At 38.5% G+C, this 16,286-nt stretch overlaps 1 protein-coding gene across 1 annotated transcript in view; it reads right to left on the bottom strand.

Annotated features, from left to right (window-relative positions):
- Nucleotides 1–16,286, bottom strand: part of BTBD8 (BTB domain containing 8) — an 89,295-nt gene that overhangs the window by 63,253 nt on the left and 9,756 nt on the right. The window contains exons 3-4 of the mRNA XM_056122837.1: nt 9,457–9,692; nt 227–344 (exon numbers count right to left, since the gene is read on the bottom strand). Coding sequence (XP_055978812.1) covers nt 227–344; nt 9,457–9,692 — 354 coding nt within the window. The remainder of the gene's footprint in view (nt 1–226; nt 345–9,456; nt 9,693–16,286) is intronic.

Below are 16,286 nucleotides of genomic sequence, written 5' to 3' on the forward strand. Positions count from 1 at the left end.
AAAGATAAGAGGGCACCGGCTGAAGCTGAAACATGTGTGTTTATCTTGGTACAAGGAAGTAGGCCACATGTGAGCTTGCAGGCACTCTGTGCTTGAATCTAACACTTTCAGAGACCTCCTGGGACTATGGGAATCAGAGCTTGAAAACCACTGTTAGAAAAGGACAGTTCGTCCTTTAACACTAATGTCACAACCAAGACACCAAATCAATCAAACGTCTATTTACCTGTGTGCTTTAAAACTTTTTCCATCTACGTAAATATTAATATCTGGACAACACTGTTTCAGGTAAAGTTTCAATAAGTCTTCTCCTAATTCTGATGCTGTTTCCAAGTCATAGTTATCTTTAAAAGAAAAAAAGAAAAAATAAGACTAAAGAACAGTTTCTTTATTATGATAAATATTTAAAAGATTAAAATTCTATATTACCAAAGGTTTTTTTTCACACAGTTATATCAATTTGTTAAGAGTAACAATGACTAGAATACTTAAGTGGTAACTTCAATGCAAAATACAAATTCAAAAATCACTTATACTTTTTGCTTTGAAAAAATATATATTTCCACTTATATTTAAATATAGGTAGCACTGTAGCACTGTCCTCCCGTTATTCATTGATTTGCTTGAGCGGGCCCAGTAACGTCTCCATCGTGAGACTTGTTGTTACTGTGTTTGGCATATTGAATACGTTATGGATAGCTTGCCAGGCTTACTTTTAAATATACATACACATTTAAATATATGTAATATCACAAAGTCACACATCGAAATTGAAACCACCTCATGGACATCTGACTTAGAGAGTTAGGAAATTTCCCAATTTTGATATTGCTTTTCAGTACTTAATTTGATCTGGTTCCTATTTCTGTTTATGGCTAGAACTGTAAACCAAGAGAAATTCCTGTGAAATCAACTGAATTTACAGAATATGAGTTTAATACAGTACATAGAACAGACTATGCCTACTTCTTAAGTTAGGTAGTAGGAAGATAAATATAAAACCTTATATGTGTGTATATACAATAAAAATGCTACACTAGACAATATAGCTTTTTCAGTGCAGAAACATGTTAGTACATTTGGTGAGGATCATGTAGAACAGATTCCCACGTAGAACAGAATGCCAATTCCCACGTAGAACAGATTCCCACATAGAACAGAATGCCGATACTGGATTTACTTTCAAGAGATCCAGAATCCAACCACTACTCATGATTTCCACTGCTACCACATTCACCCAAGTCACCATCACATCTCTTCTACATTTCTTCTGCCTAATAGTTCTCCTACCCTTGACCACCACTCCTGCAACCCCCCACTTACATTTAACAAAATATCCAGAGCCATGTTTGCAAAATGTGATTCAGATTATAGCACATCCTAAGCCAAAAACCCAGAAAGCACTCTGCATTTCCTTGTGAAAAAGAATGGCTTACCATGCCGCACAACATTGGCCTCTTCATCACCTGTCTAACTGCACTGACTGCTCTTGGTTTTAATTCCACTCAGAAGGCTTTCTCATTCCTCCAAATGGTAGGTCATGCTGCCAATCTTAAATTAGTTGTACTGCCATTTCTTCTGTTTTCAACACTTCTTTACAGAAAGCTGCTCGCTAATTCCCTTATTGTCGGCAAATATTTGTTTAAAAGACACCTTTTCAGGTGATTGAGGTTGACTGTCCTCGCCGCCAGGGCCCCTTGGAGGGGAGCAGGTTGAGCTTTCTTCCCCGCCACGACCAGGGCTGCGGCAGCCAAAGACCTCCAGGACCAGTCACCACCATGCTGAGACCACTCTCCGCACACATGAAGGTACTGGCAGAGGGACAAAGTCACGCGGGTTCCGGGGCTGAGATTCGTGGCCGCTAGACATCCTATTATGACATCTTATTATCTCATTCCTACTTTGGACAAACTGGCAGGCTACCGAATGTAGCCTGCCCACACGGCAGAGTCTGGCAAACTCCCCGTGGTGTACCCAATATGCCAAATACCAGTAACAATGATGGGTCTCATTCTCCTAAAGAGCCTTGAATATAATCTCAGGGCTAGGATGATGGAGACGTTACTGGGGCCTGCTCGAGGCAATCGACGATTAACAGGATGATTTGTGATTTTTTTTGTTGTAAGGTTGACCTTAACCACACACCTAAAACTGTAATTCCCATTATCAGCACTCTCAATCCTCTTTGTCGTTTTTGTTTGTTTGTTTGTTTACAATACTATTAATAATAGTTTCTCATGGAGATAATCCCAACACCACACCCATCATCAGTGCACTCATCTCTCTCCCCAAAGACCCCAAGACCCCTCTCACCGACACTCCCAACTCAATTGTGTCTTTTGTTGTTTTTTTTTTAATAGAATGTCACTTTATAACTTTTTCATTTTCGAGTGTGTGGGATGAAACTAGGTCCTCAATATGCAAGGCAGATGCTTTACTGCTGAACTAGATCCCCAGCCACTTCATTACTTTTTTGCCACGTTCTATATTTCTATCCCACCTTACCTTCTATAACTACAATGTGAGTTCCAAAAGGGCTGAAGACCATTTTAGTCACTCAATTCTCCTTCAAATTTAGAATAATGCCTGACAAAATAGATTTTCAAGAAATGTTTGGTTTTCACAACACCCAAAAGGAGAGAGAAAACAAAAGGGAATGCCCTGCCACAGAGGCAGGGTAGGATGGGGGGGATGGGGGGTGGGAAGGATACTGGGACCCGTGGTGGTGGAAAATGGGCACTGGTGGAGGGATGGGTACTTGATCATTGTATAACTGAAACGCAAGCACAAAAATTTGTAAGTCTACAACTGTACTTCATGGTGTTTCACTAATAAAAATTAAAAAATAAATAAATAGGGGGCTAGAGAGATAGCACAGCGGGTAGGGTGTTTGCCTTGCACGTGGCCAACCTGGATTCAATTCCCAGCGTCCCATAAGGTCCCCTAAGCACCACCAGGAGTAACTCCTGAGTGCAGAGCCAGGAGTAACCCCTGTGCATTGCCAGGTATGACCCAAAAAGCAAAAATAAATAAATTAATTAAATAAATAAAAAATTTTAAAAAATGTTTGGGTTTTTTTTTGGAATAAACTAATGCATCAAACACCATATAATAAAGTTGGTATCTGTTTTTTTTTGGTGTTAACAGAAATCGAACCAAAGGTCTCATTCATAAAAAGCATAATGCTCTACCACTGAGCCACATCACCTAGCTGCTAATAAATATTTTTGAAGGACAAACATAAAACTTCAACTGTCATTAGGTGAAGAAAGTAGGGAAAGCCTATAAAACACATAAACTGGGAGATTCCCAAGAGAAATAGTCTTTGATTACTCAAAAATCAGAACCTGGTCTTCTATGCAAGGAAACCAGAAAAATTTTAAAAGAACACCAAGTTAACTGGATAGCTGATAGTTACTGTGTAACTATCTAACTATCTCAATTCACATTTATGTATTTAAATAATCTACTAAACTGAAATACAACTATGTATTATAACATGGTGTTTGTCCCCTTGTTCCTGCACAGAGCTTCTAAAACTATTAAATTTTCCAAGTTATAGGAATATCTTTTATCATAATAAGTCCCTCTCTCTACCTCAAGTTTATGCTATTGAGACTCAGGGTGGGGCTTCTAGATAGCTTCTTAATAGGGACTGATCCCCAGAAAGATGAAATAGATGATTTAGGAGGGGAACATGCAGATCCATTCTCCTTCCTCCTGGGCAGGAAGAGGGGCTTACAGATTCAACAATGAGCTTCAGGGAGTTACAAGATGGTTAGCATTCCGAGTTTTGGGACAGCAGTGCCCCTAGAGAACAAGCACATGCCCTATTCACTGCTCCCACCTCATCCTCCAGACCTACCCCGTATGCAGAGATCCCATTTGGCTATTCCACAGCTGAGTTTTGATTTGTTTCTCATTGTGGGGTGGGAGAGTTTGGGCCATACCTGGCAGAGGTCAGGAGCTATCCAGGCTCTTTGCTCAGGGTTACTCCTTGCACTGTTCAAGAACAATATAAGGTGCCAGAGACATATCTGGGGCCATATGGAAGGGAAGTGTATTAATCTCAGACTATCTCTCGTGCCATTTTTTAAATTTTTTTATTTTGGGGTCATACCAGCAATGCTCAGGGGTTACTCCTTGCTCCTCACTCAGGAACTACTCCTGGCAGTGCTCAGGGCACCATATAGGATGGATGCTGGGAATCAAACCCAGTTCGGCCGCATGCAAGGCAAACGCCCTACCTGCTGTGCTATTGCTCCAGCCCCTCTCTTACCATTTTTAAAAGTAGCTTTGAATAATCCTTGTCATAAAAATTGGCTTAACTTTTTGGTCTTGGTGCCAGGACCAATCCTAGGACCTCACACATATAAAGCATGTGCTATACCATCCACCAAGCTATACTGCAGACCCCAGTTATATAAATGTAGGTAAAATGTTTTCCTGAGTTCTGTGAATCATTTTAGCAAATTGCTGAATCTTGGCAGGTGGTTACTGCAGGAATTCCGAATTTGCATTTAGTCGGCACAGTGTGGGTAGTACAGGGGACCAGAATAGGTCACCCCAAAACATGCTACTTTGGCAAACGGATTATTTTTAGCTAAAGACAACTGAGAACCAGCAGATGGAGGAAAGCTCTTTATCTCCCCCAACTACCTAAAAATAAAGTATGAATTTCTCCTTTTATAAAGGAAATTTCCATTCGTAAAGGTATCTCCTTACCAGGAAGATGCTTTTATCACTTAACTGTCACCTGTAGAACAGTACAATCTCTATTTACCATCTATTTTCTCCTTGAATCGTCCCATAACTTGCCTACACCTTTCAGCTGCCTCATCTTTCTCCTAAATGACCTATGACACCAAATTAGGCCTCAGTCACCAAGATGCCCTATTAAATCTCATTTCTTTGTTAAAATGCTTGATCCAGAAAGTAAATAACAAAAATCCTTTCTTTTCTTCCTTCCTTCTTAGGAAGGCAATCAGATAGGAAGCAACAAATTTCAGGAAGTCACAATACCAAGAAATGTCTGTAAAAACAAAAAAGTCTGTAAAAACTGCCAAAAAATAAAACCAGAGAAATAGTACAGAGGTTAAGGCACTTGCCTTGCATTCAGCGAAGTGTGGGAATGTAGATTTGATCCCATATGGTTCTCTGCTGTTAGGAGTGATCTCTGAGCACAGAGTCAGGAGTAAGATCTAAGCACTGCTGGTGTGGACTCAAAACCCCAAAAAACAAAATATCAAAATATTTGGAGAGAAAAGGCACCTGATGAAAAGGAGTGTTTCTGCTGCCAACTCAGGGTGAAGGCTACAGCCTGTCTCTGGAAGAGATTACCACAGCTAAAAGTCCTTAATAGTTCTCTGGAAATGAGTCTTAGTCAAAGCTGAAACACTTGGGGGATTAGGGAGACCCCCAAACAATCAGCTTTCCAAAGCAGCTCAGGGTCTTCAATTTTGGGGTCTCCCACTACACAATTCAGGTGTGTAATTTCTTTTCCTTTAACTTCATAATACTTCAAGGTTTGTCCTTGCCTTTTTTTACAGGTGTGGCATTTCCCTTCAAGGGGGGGCTTTCTCTTCTTGTTCTCTGGAGAAGCCAGTATTCTTCTTAAAATTAGTACTCTCCCTCCATAAAATTATTTTACTATTATTATCACCTCTAGAAATTCTTCTCTCAATGAAAGAGTCTGGAGATTGGGACTAACTTCTATTTCTATAAAGCATATAGCTCACCTAAGCCTTGACTAGAACCATAGCCCCCCAAAAATTCCAGGAGGTAGGGCCCCCAACTGTGAAGATCAAGTGTAGGTCTCATGTTCAGACGCAGTTTGGAGCCACCTTCCTAGGGCTGGCAGGACATTAATGCACATGGCACACAGGAGCTAGTGCAGACTTTATCATTCTGGTTTTCTTGGCAGGCACTCATCTCACTTACAACACTTCTGTATCTCTAAGTTCATTTTAATTCTTGAGCTAACTATGGAATCTAGGTGGATAGAAGGAGCTTATTCCTCCTGTTGTAATAAATTTCTAGATCCTGAATCCACTCCTGATCAGGGTTTAGTATCAATCAACGAAATTTTCATGTTCCTGTATGTCCTCTGCTTGACTAGGAACCTACTGCATCAGCCAAGTACCAAATCAACCTTGGATGTATATTTACTTCTGTGTTCCTGAATCTTTCTAAATAAAATCAGATTTTCAACCCCACCAATCATTTCCTATTTCCAAGGTAGCTGCTTCTAATGCTCTAAAATGTCTTGGTATTCAGAAATAGTATTCCATTGCTTGTGAGATACTGAACCTTCCCAAAGCTTTTTCTTAAATGTAATATCAGACTTAAGTTGAAGAGATTCCTCACTAGATTAGAGCTCATGATTTGAATGCAGGAGGTCCAGGTTCAATCCCTGGCAGGGCATGGTCCTCTAAACACCACCAGGAACAACCCCCAGCACAGAACAGTAAGTAGACCCCAAGGACTACTGAGTCTTTCCAAAAACCAAAACAACAACAAAGCCACACAAAACTAAATTGTTTGAGCTTCGTTGGGTGACATTTTAACTATAGTATCCTAGCATTCCATTTGTGACTACATGTACAGTGAGGGTAAGCTTGTGAGACTAAGCCCTTCACCTTGGGGTTCATGACAATGGATCACTAATGTCAGAACTGAATTACTAGATATCCAGTTGGTATTAGAGAATGAGTTGTTGAATGGGAAAACACACACACACACACACACACACACACACACACACACAACCTGGAGTCAGAAGTAGAGCCAAGAAAAAAAATTGCAACAAATCACCAAAAACCAAAATTCAATGTCCTCAACCAGATGTCATCATTTCACTGGCTCTAACATTGTTCTGTTTATATTCTTGAAACCTGCAAAATAGTATTACTCAAACTTCTTAAAACGAACTGTGAATAAAGTGATTCCACATCCTTATTTGCCTGGGACAGTCCCAATTAATGCCTGTAGCAATAATTTTAGAATTAATAGAAATAATAATTTTTCACTTTGAATTCCTTAATAGTGTCCCGGTTTGGGTAACATAATAAAGTCATCCTTTATATAAGGCTCTTCACGATCTTCTTCTGCTTTTAACTCAAGACTCATGTCTTACTCTGACCATTCCTATCCCCTGCTCTACTTCAGTCCCATAACAAACCATTTTTGGTTTTTACACATTTGCTATGTGCCTGGTTCTCTTTGCTTCCAAGCGTTTGTTTCCTTCGCATGGACTACTTTTCTCCTAAAAAAAAAACCTGCCTCTTATCTCCTGCTTTTTTTCCATAATTCAACAGATTCACTCTCCCTATATTGCTTTGGTTTCCCAAGAAAACTACATGGAGTGAGTGAGTCTAAGTCTAGGGTACATGTGGCCTATTTATGTCCTTTGTACATAACCCACTGACTTTATCTCCTACTAACCTCGGGACAAGAACACTATTATTCACTCTTCGCTATCCCTAGCACAAAATCGATACTCAATTAAAAGTGTGATGGCATTCAGGAACAAACAGCAAGTGCAAAGTACAGAGGTGACAAAAATATAGCTCTCTGGTAGGGCTGGAGGAAATATCAAAACAACTTAGTAACCACTTAGTAAGCTCTGGAGGTCTAAGGGATACTGAAGAGAGAATTCAGCAGTTTTGTGAAGAAGACCGCTCACAAAGTCACCTCATACCACAGGACTTAACATTAAGGCAATATATGACTAATTTTAATAAGGGGAGTACCATGATCAACTTGTAATTAACAATGCCTACAAATGAAAGTACAGGGTGGTACATCATTGCTCTGGCAACTTGCTAGGGTGCAAATTCTCAAGAATAACAGCAAGGTCCTGAGGTAAAGAAATGGGAGGTGGATATAGTTTTTAAAAAAAGTATTAGAGAAAAATTAGGGGGTACATCAATAGACATGACCATGAAATTAATGAGAGGTAAGAGAGTTAAGTATAAATATGATGATATATTTTACACTGATAGAGAATTTATCATTTAATAGAAAGAATAGGTTGATCTGAATGAACTGTTAGCTTTAAGGAAGAAAAGGAAAATGAGTAAGTTGCAAGAAAGCAGGTGATTAGATCAGTTTAGAACAAGTTACATTTTGAAATATGGAAGATAGGGTCACTAATTTCCATCTCATTTTATATAACTGTAGGAACACCATTTTCTATGACTATATTAGGTTTTCTGTATGATCTGACACTTCTGAGCACAGCCCTTGGCAAATCTGGACAGAGGCTGATTAAAGAGCAAAACATGCTTAGAATTTAGAGATATGATGCTCCCAAAGGCTTAGAGACTTTCTTCTCTTAAACCATTTCCTTACATTCCAGGGTACTGAGGCTACCTGCTCTCCCACACAGTTTAAAGGTCTCTCCTCTCTCTCCTGTCCGAGGAGGAAGGGCAGATATGCTGGTAATCATTTCCTTGTTCTTGTTTCCCTCTCCTGTAGTTTAATCCCACTACACAAGCACAAATAGGTCATACCAAGTACCTCCTTTTAAAAGTGTGGAGACTGGGGTTTAAAAACTGGTGCAACAAGGCTCTGTGAGTAACAAACATTGTTCTCTGATCCAGAGACCACCAGAATAACTTCTATCTGTATTTGTATCTTTAATATCCTCCTCTCATTCATTCAAAATCTGTAACTATTCTGACAACACCTTCGAGAAAGCTTCAGGAAGTTTTCAAGTTCACGGTCATATTTATCATGGTTTTTGCATCTCAGCCATTAGCACATATAGTGCCATTTTTATTAGTTTCCTGTCTTTTTTTTAAAATATGCACAAAGACCAAGTTTTCATGTAATAGAGATTTCCATACTCTGTGGCATTTTTAAAGGAATGAACACATTCTTTTATAACAAATCTGACTTTAATTTGTTAAACATTTTTTACTGGTGTATATTAGAATGATAAGAAAATAATTTTTAAATCAGAATAAGGATGATGTGGAAATATAAAAAGAATACCAGAAATTATGCATATTCATAATAACCCATTTCCAATTATTTGGAAAAACAAAAAACTGATCACACTAATATTTTCACTTGCCTTGAAAACTTTGCTTATTACATTTACTTTTATTTACTTATTTTTAAAAAGTATCAGAGAACAAAAGGGAATGCTCTGCCACAAAGGTGGGAGGGGGAGGGGAGAAAAGGGGGTGAGTGGAAGGGATACTGAGATCATTGGTGGTGGAGAATGGGCACTGGGGAGGGATGGGTAACCCCATCATTGTATGACTGAAACACAAACACGAACATTTGTAAGTATGTAACAATACCTCAGGGTGATTCACTAATTTAAAAAAAAGTAAAAAAAAAAGCATCAGTAGTACTAATTTTCAAATATGCTTTTCTCCAAGTGTACCAAAATATAACTATTTTCATAGCTCAAATATTTTACAGTAATCCACAAAAATACCTTACCAGTGGAAATGAAACTGTTTTCCATATTGTTGATACCTTCTGGAATTTCATAGTTCAGAACAGATAAATTAGGTGATTTTTTATCTAAGAACTCAAGCGATGATCTTTCATTACTATCCACACACTTCTGAAAACTGAAGTCTGGTTTCTTTTGTGATACTCCACTGTCTATGATCTTTTTTCTAAGGATTTCTTCTTCATAGCTTTTTATGCTTCTGTTTGATGAGTATACAACCCTGAAAGACAAAATATAAACAAAAACAACGTAGACAGATGATTCTTAAAAGTTTCTCAATGCACTGCTTTCATATGTTACACAACTTAAAAACCTTTTAAATCTGGATTAACTAAAGTCCATCTGAAACAGCAAGAAGTTCATCTATAAAATTTTTAATTGTTAGAGAAGGAAATGTAATAACCAGGGATTCAGCTTACTAATAGAGCACATGCTTTGTATATATGAAGTTCTGGGTTTGATCAATAGCACAGTACCACCACCAGCTCCCAACCCCCTGAACACACACACCTCAAAAAAGAGAGTAGATAGTGCCAACAAATTAGATAAGCTAGATAAAATGAACTGTCATTGTCATTGTCCTCCCGTTGTTCATCGATTTTGCTCAAGCGGGTCCAGTAACGTCTCCATTGTGACAATTGTTACTGTGTTTGGCATATCGAATACGTCACGGGTAGTTTGCCAGGCTTTGCCGTGCAGGCGAGATACTCTCGGTAGCTAGCGGGGCTCTTCGAGAGGGGCGAGAGGGGCGGAGGAATAGAACTCAGGTCAGCCGTGTTGACTTCTTGCAAGGCAAATGCCCTACGGGCTGTGCTATCGCTCCAGCCCCCACAATTTGGTAGACACAAGTGCTCATTCTGAAAGGAGCCCAGGAGCACACCAGGGAGAATGCTGAGAAAGACCTGTTTGTCCTGAGAGTTCACCCAAAGTATCCAAAATTTTGATGGTTCGAAATTTGATTTAGTAAAGTAATATAATTAAGATACTCAATGGCATCTTGCAGTTTTACTTAAAATTGTTCTCATTATGAGCAAACTTTTTTTTTTTGCTTTTTGGGTCACACCCGGCTAAGATGATGCTGTTTCAGATGACTTTAGTTAATTCCTGAGTGCAGAGCCAGGGGTTACTACTGGCTCTGCACTCAGGAATTACTCCTGGTGGTGCTCAGGGGACCATATGGGATGCTGGGAATTGAACCCGGGTCGGCACGTACAAAGCAAACACCCTACCCGCTGTGCTATCGCTCCAGCCCCCCATGAGCAAAGTTTTTAAAATAAGTGTCTGCCATGGAAGCAGGCTGGGTGCTGGGAGGGAAACTGGGGACATTGGTGGTGGGAAATGTACACTGAGGAATTGACGGGTGTTGGAACATTGTTTGACTAAAACCCAATCATGCACACTTTGCAGCTGTGCATCTCACTGTAAATCAATAGAAAAATTTTTTAAAAATGAGTAGAGAAAAAAAAAGAAAATACGTTATAAGAACTGAATTTCATATAGAAAAATTTTAATCTGCTAAAATTTTTTTTAAAAATTTAAAAAATTTTTAAAATCACAGTATTTTTACATTATAATCCTTTCTTAAGTGCTTTTTTGTTTTTAAATTTATTTTATTTTTATAAAGTATTTCACAATATTTGATTACATTTAATATCCAAACACCAAGTACACCACCATTACACCTTCCCACCACCATATTTTGGATGTTTCCATCCTGAATCCCAACCCCTGACCCAAAGCAGAATCAAAGTCATTTATTTTATATTATTTATTATGAATAAACCACTGAAAATGCTCCAAAAAATTTTTCTTAGAGAAAAGTGTGTGATTAAGTGCTTGTTTTAATAGAGATATTTAGATATTTCAATCCATTTTCCAAAAAAACAGAGGAGGAGTTTCATGAGAAGCACTATTTCAAGATACTTTATTACATATCATGAGGAATGTTCACATCAATGAAATGATATAATCTCTGAGGGCTTATATAACAGATATACATGATTAACCTAATACAAAATAGAATGTGATTGGTGCTTAAAATAGAAGACTGAAGTGCTATGAAGCACAAAACTATACACTCCAACTTCCTTGTTCTAGATATGAGAAAATCAAGGCTAAAACATAAAACAAGATAATGCATAGCCAGAAGAAGGCAAATATACCTCATTGCTAAATCCAGTGATTTCTATATTTTACAATTCTGTCTCTAATTCTTTTTTTCTATCACTTTTAATGACAACAAATAAAGAATAACACTAATGCAAAGTTATCCTTTCCCGATTCTCAGTGATATGATAACCTAAACTCGTCTTCTAGTGGAAAACTTACATATGAGTATTTGTTAAAATGCATACCACAAACTTGCTTAATGCAATGTTACATGAATAAAATTAGGTTTGCCAGATTTAGCAATAGTTTTACCTATACCAAGCATCTTTTAACTATTGCTAAAGTATAATTTCAAATAGTCTACTATTACAAACAACACAGCAAAATTTATCAAATGCTTAATATAGGCCAGGCCACCTTATTAAGTGCTTTATAAGCATCTCAACCCATACAACATTATGAGAAAAAATGCTATTATATTTTTCTGATGAGGAAATTAATAGTGAGTTGCTGAGCCAGCACTACAGGGGTAGAAGTGGTAAACCTAGCTTGAATATGCGTCCTGCTCTCACAATACCAACTACTAGGGGGAAATTAAACATTTTTAGTTGTTAGATACGGTCACGGTCCTCCCGTTGTTCATCGATTTGCTTGAGCGGGCCCAGTAACGTCTCCATCATGAGACTTATTGTTACTGTGTTTGGCATATCGAATACGTCACGGGGAGCTTGTCAGGCTCTGCTGTGGGAGCGAGATACTCTCGGTAGCTTGCCGGGCTCTCCGAGAGGGGCGGAGGAATCGAACTCGGGTCGGCCATGTTGGCTGCTTGTAAGGCGAACGCCCTACCGCTGTGTTATTGCTCCAGCCCACTTGTTAGATAGAACTCAATAAAAAGTCTACGATCTATACTGAAAACAGTAATAATTTTCTAAATGGCCTTTAAAATTTCTGCTTAGAGTTTATCATCCTACTCTTATACAGCAAAAGCAAAAGGTTTTCAACTTTCCACATGCTCATAGGCTAGTCATACAAGAAAACAAAATAATAAAAATATACCATGCAATTGTCAGCATTAACATGCAGTACAGTAAGCCTACTTGCACAGATACACTTAAATTTTGATTTCACAGAAGAATTTTATACATTAAAGTAAGTCAATATGATTTGGTCATAGGCAAAATGTCAGAAAATAAGCAAATGGCAAATATTTAAAAGCCAATACATCTACTCTAGGACACAAAAAGCAACCCTGATTTATCATGTGTCAAATGAATTAACTGGCACCAGTGCAATAGAATAAACATACAATTACACAGAACCAGAAATAAATCTAACAGATACGTGTGTATTAGCTTATGGCAGCCATAACAAAACCATAGACTAATGGCTTTAATAGGAATTTATTTCTCGTAGTTCTAGAAATCCAACATCTGGGTTCCACCATGTTTGAGTTGTCATAAGAACTCTCTTCAGAATTTGTTCTTCAGTGGGGGAAGGGAGAGAAGAAGGAGGAGAGAGAAAAGTTTTGATTACTGTTTCAATTTCTATTCCTCTGATTGGTGTGTTTAAGCTCAGACTTAAAAGGTTTTAAGATTCTAAAAATGTCTATTTCTTCCAATTTGACCTATTTGCTTATTCTTAGTAGTCTCTTATGATCCTTTGTATTACTTCAGTATCAGGTGTGACTTTGCGTCTTTCATTTCTGATTTTTTTTTTTTTGGTTTGGGGGCCACCTAGCAGTGCTCAGGAATTGCTCCTGGTGGAGTTCAGAGGACCATGTGGGGTGCTGGGATCACACCCTGGTAGCTGCATGCAAAGTAATCACCCCATCTGCTGGTTTACCACCCTGGCCCTCATTTTTTATTCTTTTTATTAGGATATTCTCTCCTTTTTTCCTCTTGGTAAATCAGATAGATACTTATCAAGTTTACTGAACCTTTCAAAGAATCAGCTCTTCATTTCACTGATCTTTAATACTGTCTTTTAAGTTTGTTTGTTTTCTGTAAATTTTTGTATTTCCTATCTCAGGTTACTTTGATTTTGTTTTTCCTTTTCTAGTTCCCTCAGGTGTAAGGAGACTTTCCTTGCTTAGTAATCTGGTTTCTGTATTGTGATAAAATTCCCTTTTAATACTACCTTTGTTCCAGTCCATACGACCTGTTCTCCCTTAGACGGTGAGAAAGGCTATTACCAAAAAGACAAGAAACTAGTGTTCTTGAGAATGCGGTGGAAAGGCAATCCCACTACATGGTTTCTGGGAATGTAAACTGTTGATCCCATGCACCACATGATCTCCCAAGCATCATCATCAGGTGCAGCCCTGAAGGTCCTGGCAACCACCCAGGTGGCAGGGGAATACCCTGAAGTACAAGGCCCAAACAGCATCGCATCATTAGGCCCTTACACTGAATCTCCACCCAGCTGGCCAAGAATCACAGAGAGGAGCTTTAGGGCTCCTGAGTACCACTTGGTAGGACCCTCAAAATAAAAATAAAAAGTAACATATCATCCAGCTATTCCTTATCTGAATATTTATGAATATTTATGCAAAAATAATCAAAACTAATATTTAGAGAGATAATAAGCAAACCTATGTCACTGCAGCACCATTCACTGTAACCAAGATTTGCAACAAACTAAATGCCCACAGACAAATGACTACATAAAGATGATGTAAGCACTGCTTTCTATAGAATTCTAGTGGTAAATGTAGTGTAGTATGAACAGGTACTGATTTACAAGGTTGCACCCTCAAACCTATATAATAAGTCAATGTTACTTCAATAAAGAAAAAAAAATCTATAGAATGGGAGAAAATTTCTGCATGCCAAGTCTCACAAGAGTCCAACAATCAAAACATATATTGAGATCTTACAATTCAATAATAACAAATAATTTAAATATGAACAAAGGATATGAAGAGACCGTTCTTTAAAGAAGATATATGGATTAAGTATGCACATGAAGGGCTGGAGAGAGTACAGTGGGTAAGGCACTAGTCTTATACACAGCCACCCCAGGTTCAATTCCTGGCACTCCATAAAGTCCCCCAAGTCCCAGCAAGCCATGAGCACCAGTGGGTATGGCCCCAAAACAAAACAAAACAAAATGCCAACATCATTAGCCATCAAGAAATACAATGAAAACCATGAACAGAAAACACTTCACATCTAGGGGTACTTTAGGGATCTTATTATAGAAAGGCCCTGTGTTAAGTGTTTAGAAGGCATTACTGAGTAAGTTTGTAATTTCTTAGTTTCTTAATAATAAGTAAATGAAAATTAAGTTTTGAAGCTGATATTGGCAATGATATCATTACATAATATTACAAATTTGCCAATTTCTAAGTTTCTTTTTAATTGAAGTAACATGGTTAAGAACAGATTAATGCTTATATTTCACTCAGGCTCAGCAGCACAGCACTTCCCTTGTATGTGTGAGACCCTGGTTTCAATATCTGGCACAACACTCACATGCGCACACACACACGTGGGATATGGGTGTCTGTGTGTGTGTGTGTGTGTGTGTGTACACACACCATAGAAAACTAGTTAGCCATAAAGAAAGGTGAAATCTTGTATTTTCTTACAATTTGATTGGATATAGAGAATATTGTTTTAATATTATTTTAATATCATTTAACAGAAAGAGAAATAAAAATATCCAATGATACTACACATGTGTGAAATATAAGGAAGCTGAGCAAGGGAATAGGCAATGGCTAACGAAAACAAATCCTTAAACTTTGATCACAGAAGTAAGTTTACCAAGTGTGGTGTGGGAAAGGTGGGGGGAAAGATGGAAACAGAAGTGAGCTGCCATTAAAAAAAAAAGAGAGAGAGAGAGAGAGAATAATGCACCAATATTCTCTCCATCAGTGCCTAGGAACATACCTTGCTTACAGTGCTCACGGGTTGCTGTGGTGTTCACCAAAGCTCACACACTTTCATTGTAGCCAAGGATTCCACAGCAGTGCCATGGGGATAGTACTTGGTACGTGAAGGTCGGTGAGAGGGATCCAACTCAAGGCCTAATGCCTATAAGGCAAGCACTCCACCAATAAGTTATCTTCTGGCCCTAATTTTTCTAAGGCTGACCGAGCTGGGCTCAATTCCTCCGCCCCTCTCGGAGAGCCCGGCAAGCTACCGAGAGTATTTCGCCCCCACAGCAAAGCCTGGCAAGCTACCCATGACGTATTCAATATGCCAAACACAGTAACAACAAGCCTCACGATGGAGATGTTACTGGGCCCGCTTGAGCAGTGACAGTTATGATAGCAGGAAATGGAATTCTAATCAATTTGAATGAAAATTAACTTAATTTCTTTCATTATTTCTCTAATTTCTCTAATGACAACTTTACAAGTTCGTCAAACATGAATTCCCCAATTATTATTTCAATGGATGGTCCAGTTTCAATATTTGACCACAATTAAGCCACAAGAATAGTGGTTTGTTTTAACAGAATTTAAGATCTTGTATCTTGGGGCTGGAGTGATAGCACAGCAGGTAGGGCATTTGCCTTGCATGCAGCCGACCCAGGTTCGATCCCCAGCATCCTATTTGGTCCCCCGAGCACCAGGAGTGATTCTTGAGTGCATGAGCCAGGAGTAACCCCTGTGCTTGTCGGGTGTGACCCCCCCGAAAAGCAGAAAAAATATCTTGTATCTTATAAATATACATAGTTCATTTAAACCTCTGCATTG

The sequence above is a fragment of the Sorex fumeus genome, unplaced genomic scaffold (genome assembly GCF_029834395.1).
Source record: "Sorex fumeus unplaced genomic scaffold, SorFum_2.1 ptg000047l, whole genome shotgun sequence".
NCBI lineage: Eukaryota > Metazoa > Chordata > Mammalia > Eulipotyphla > Soricidae > Sorex > Sorex fumeus.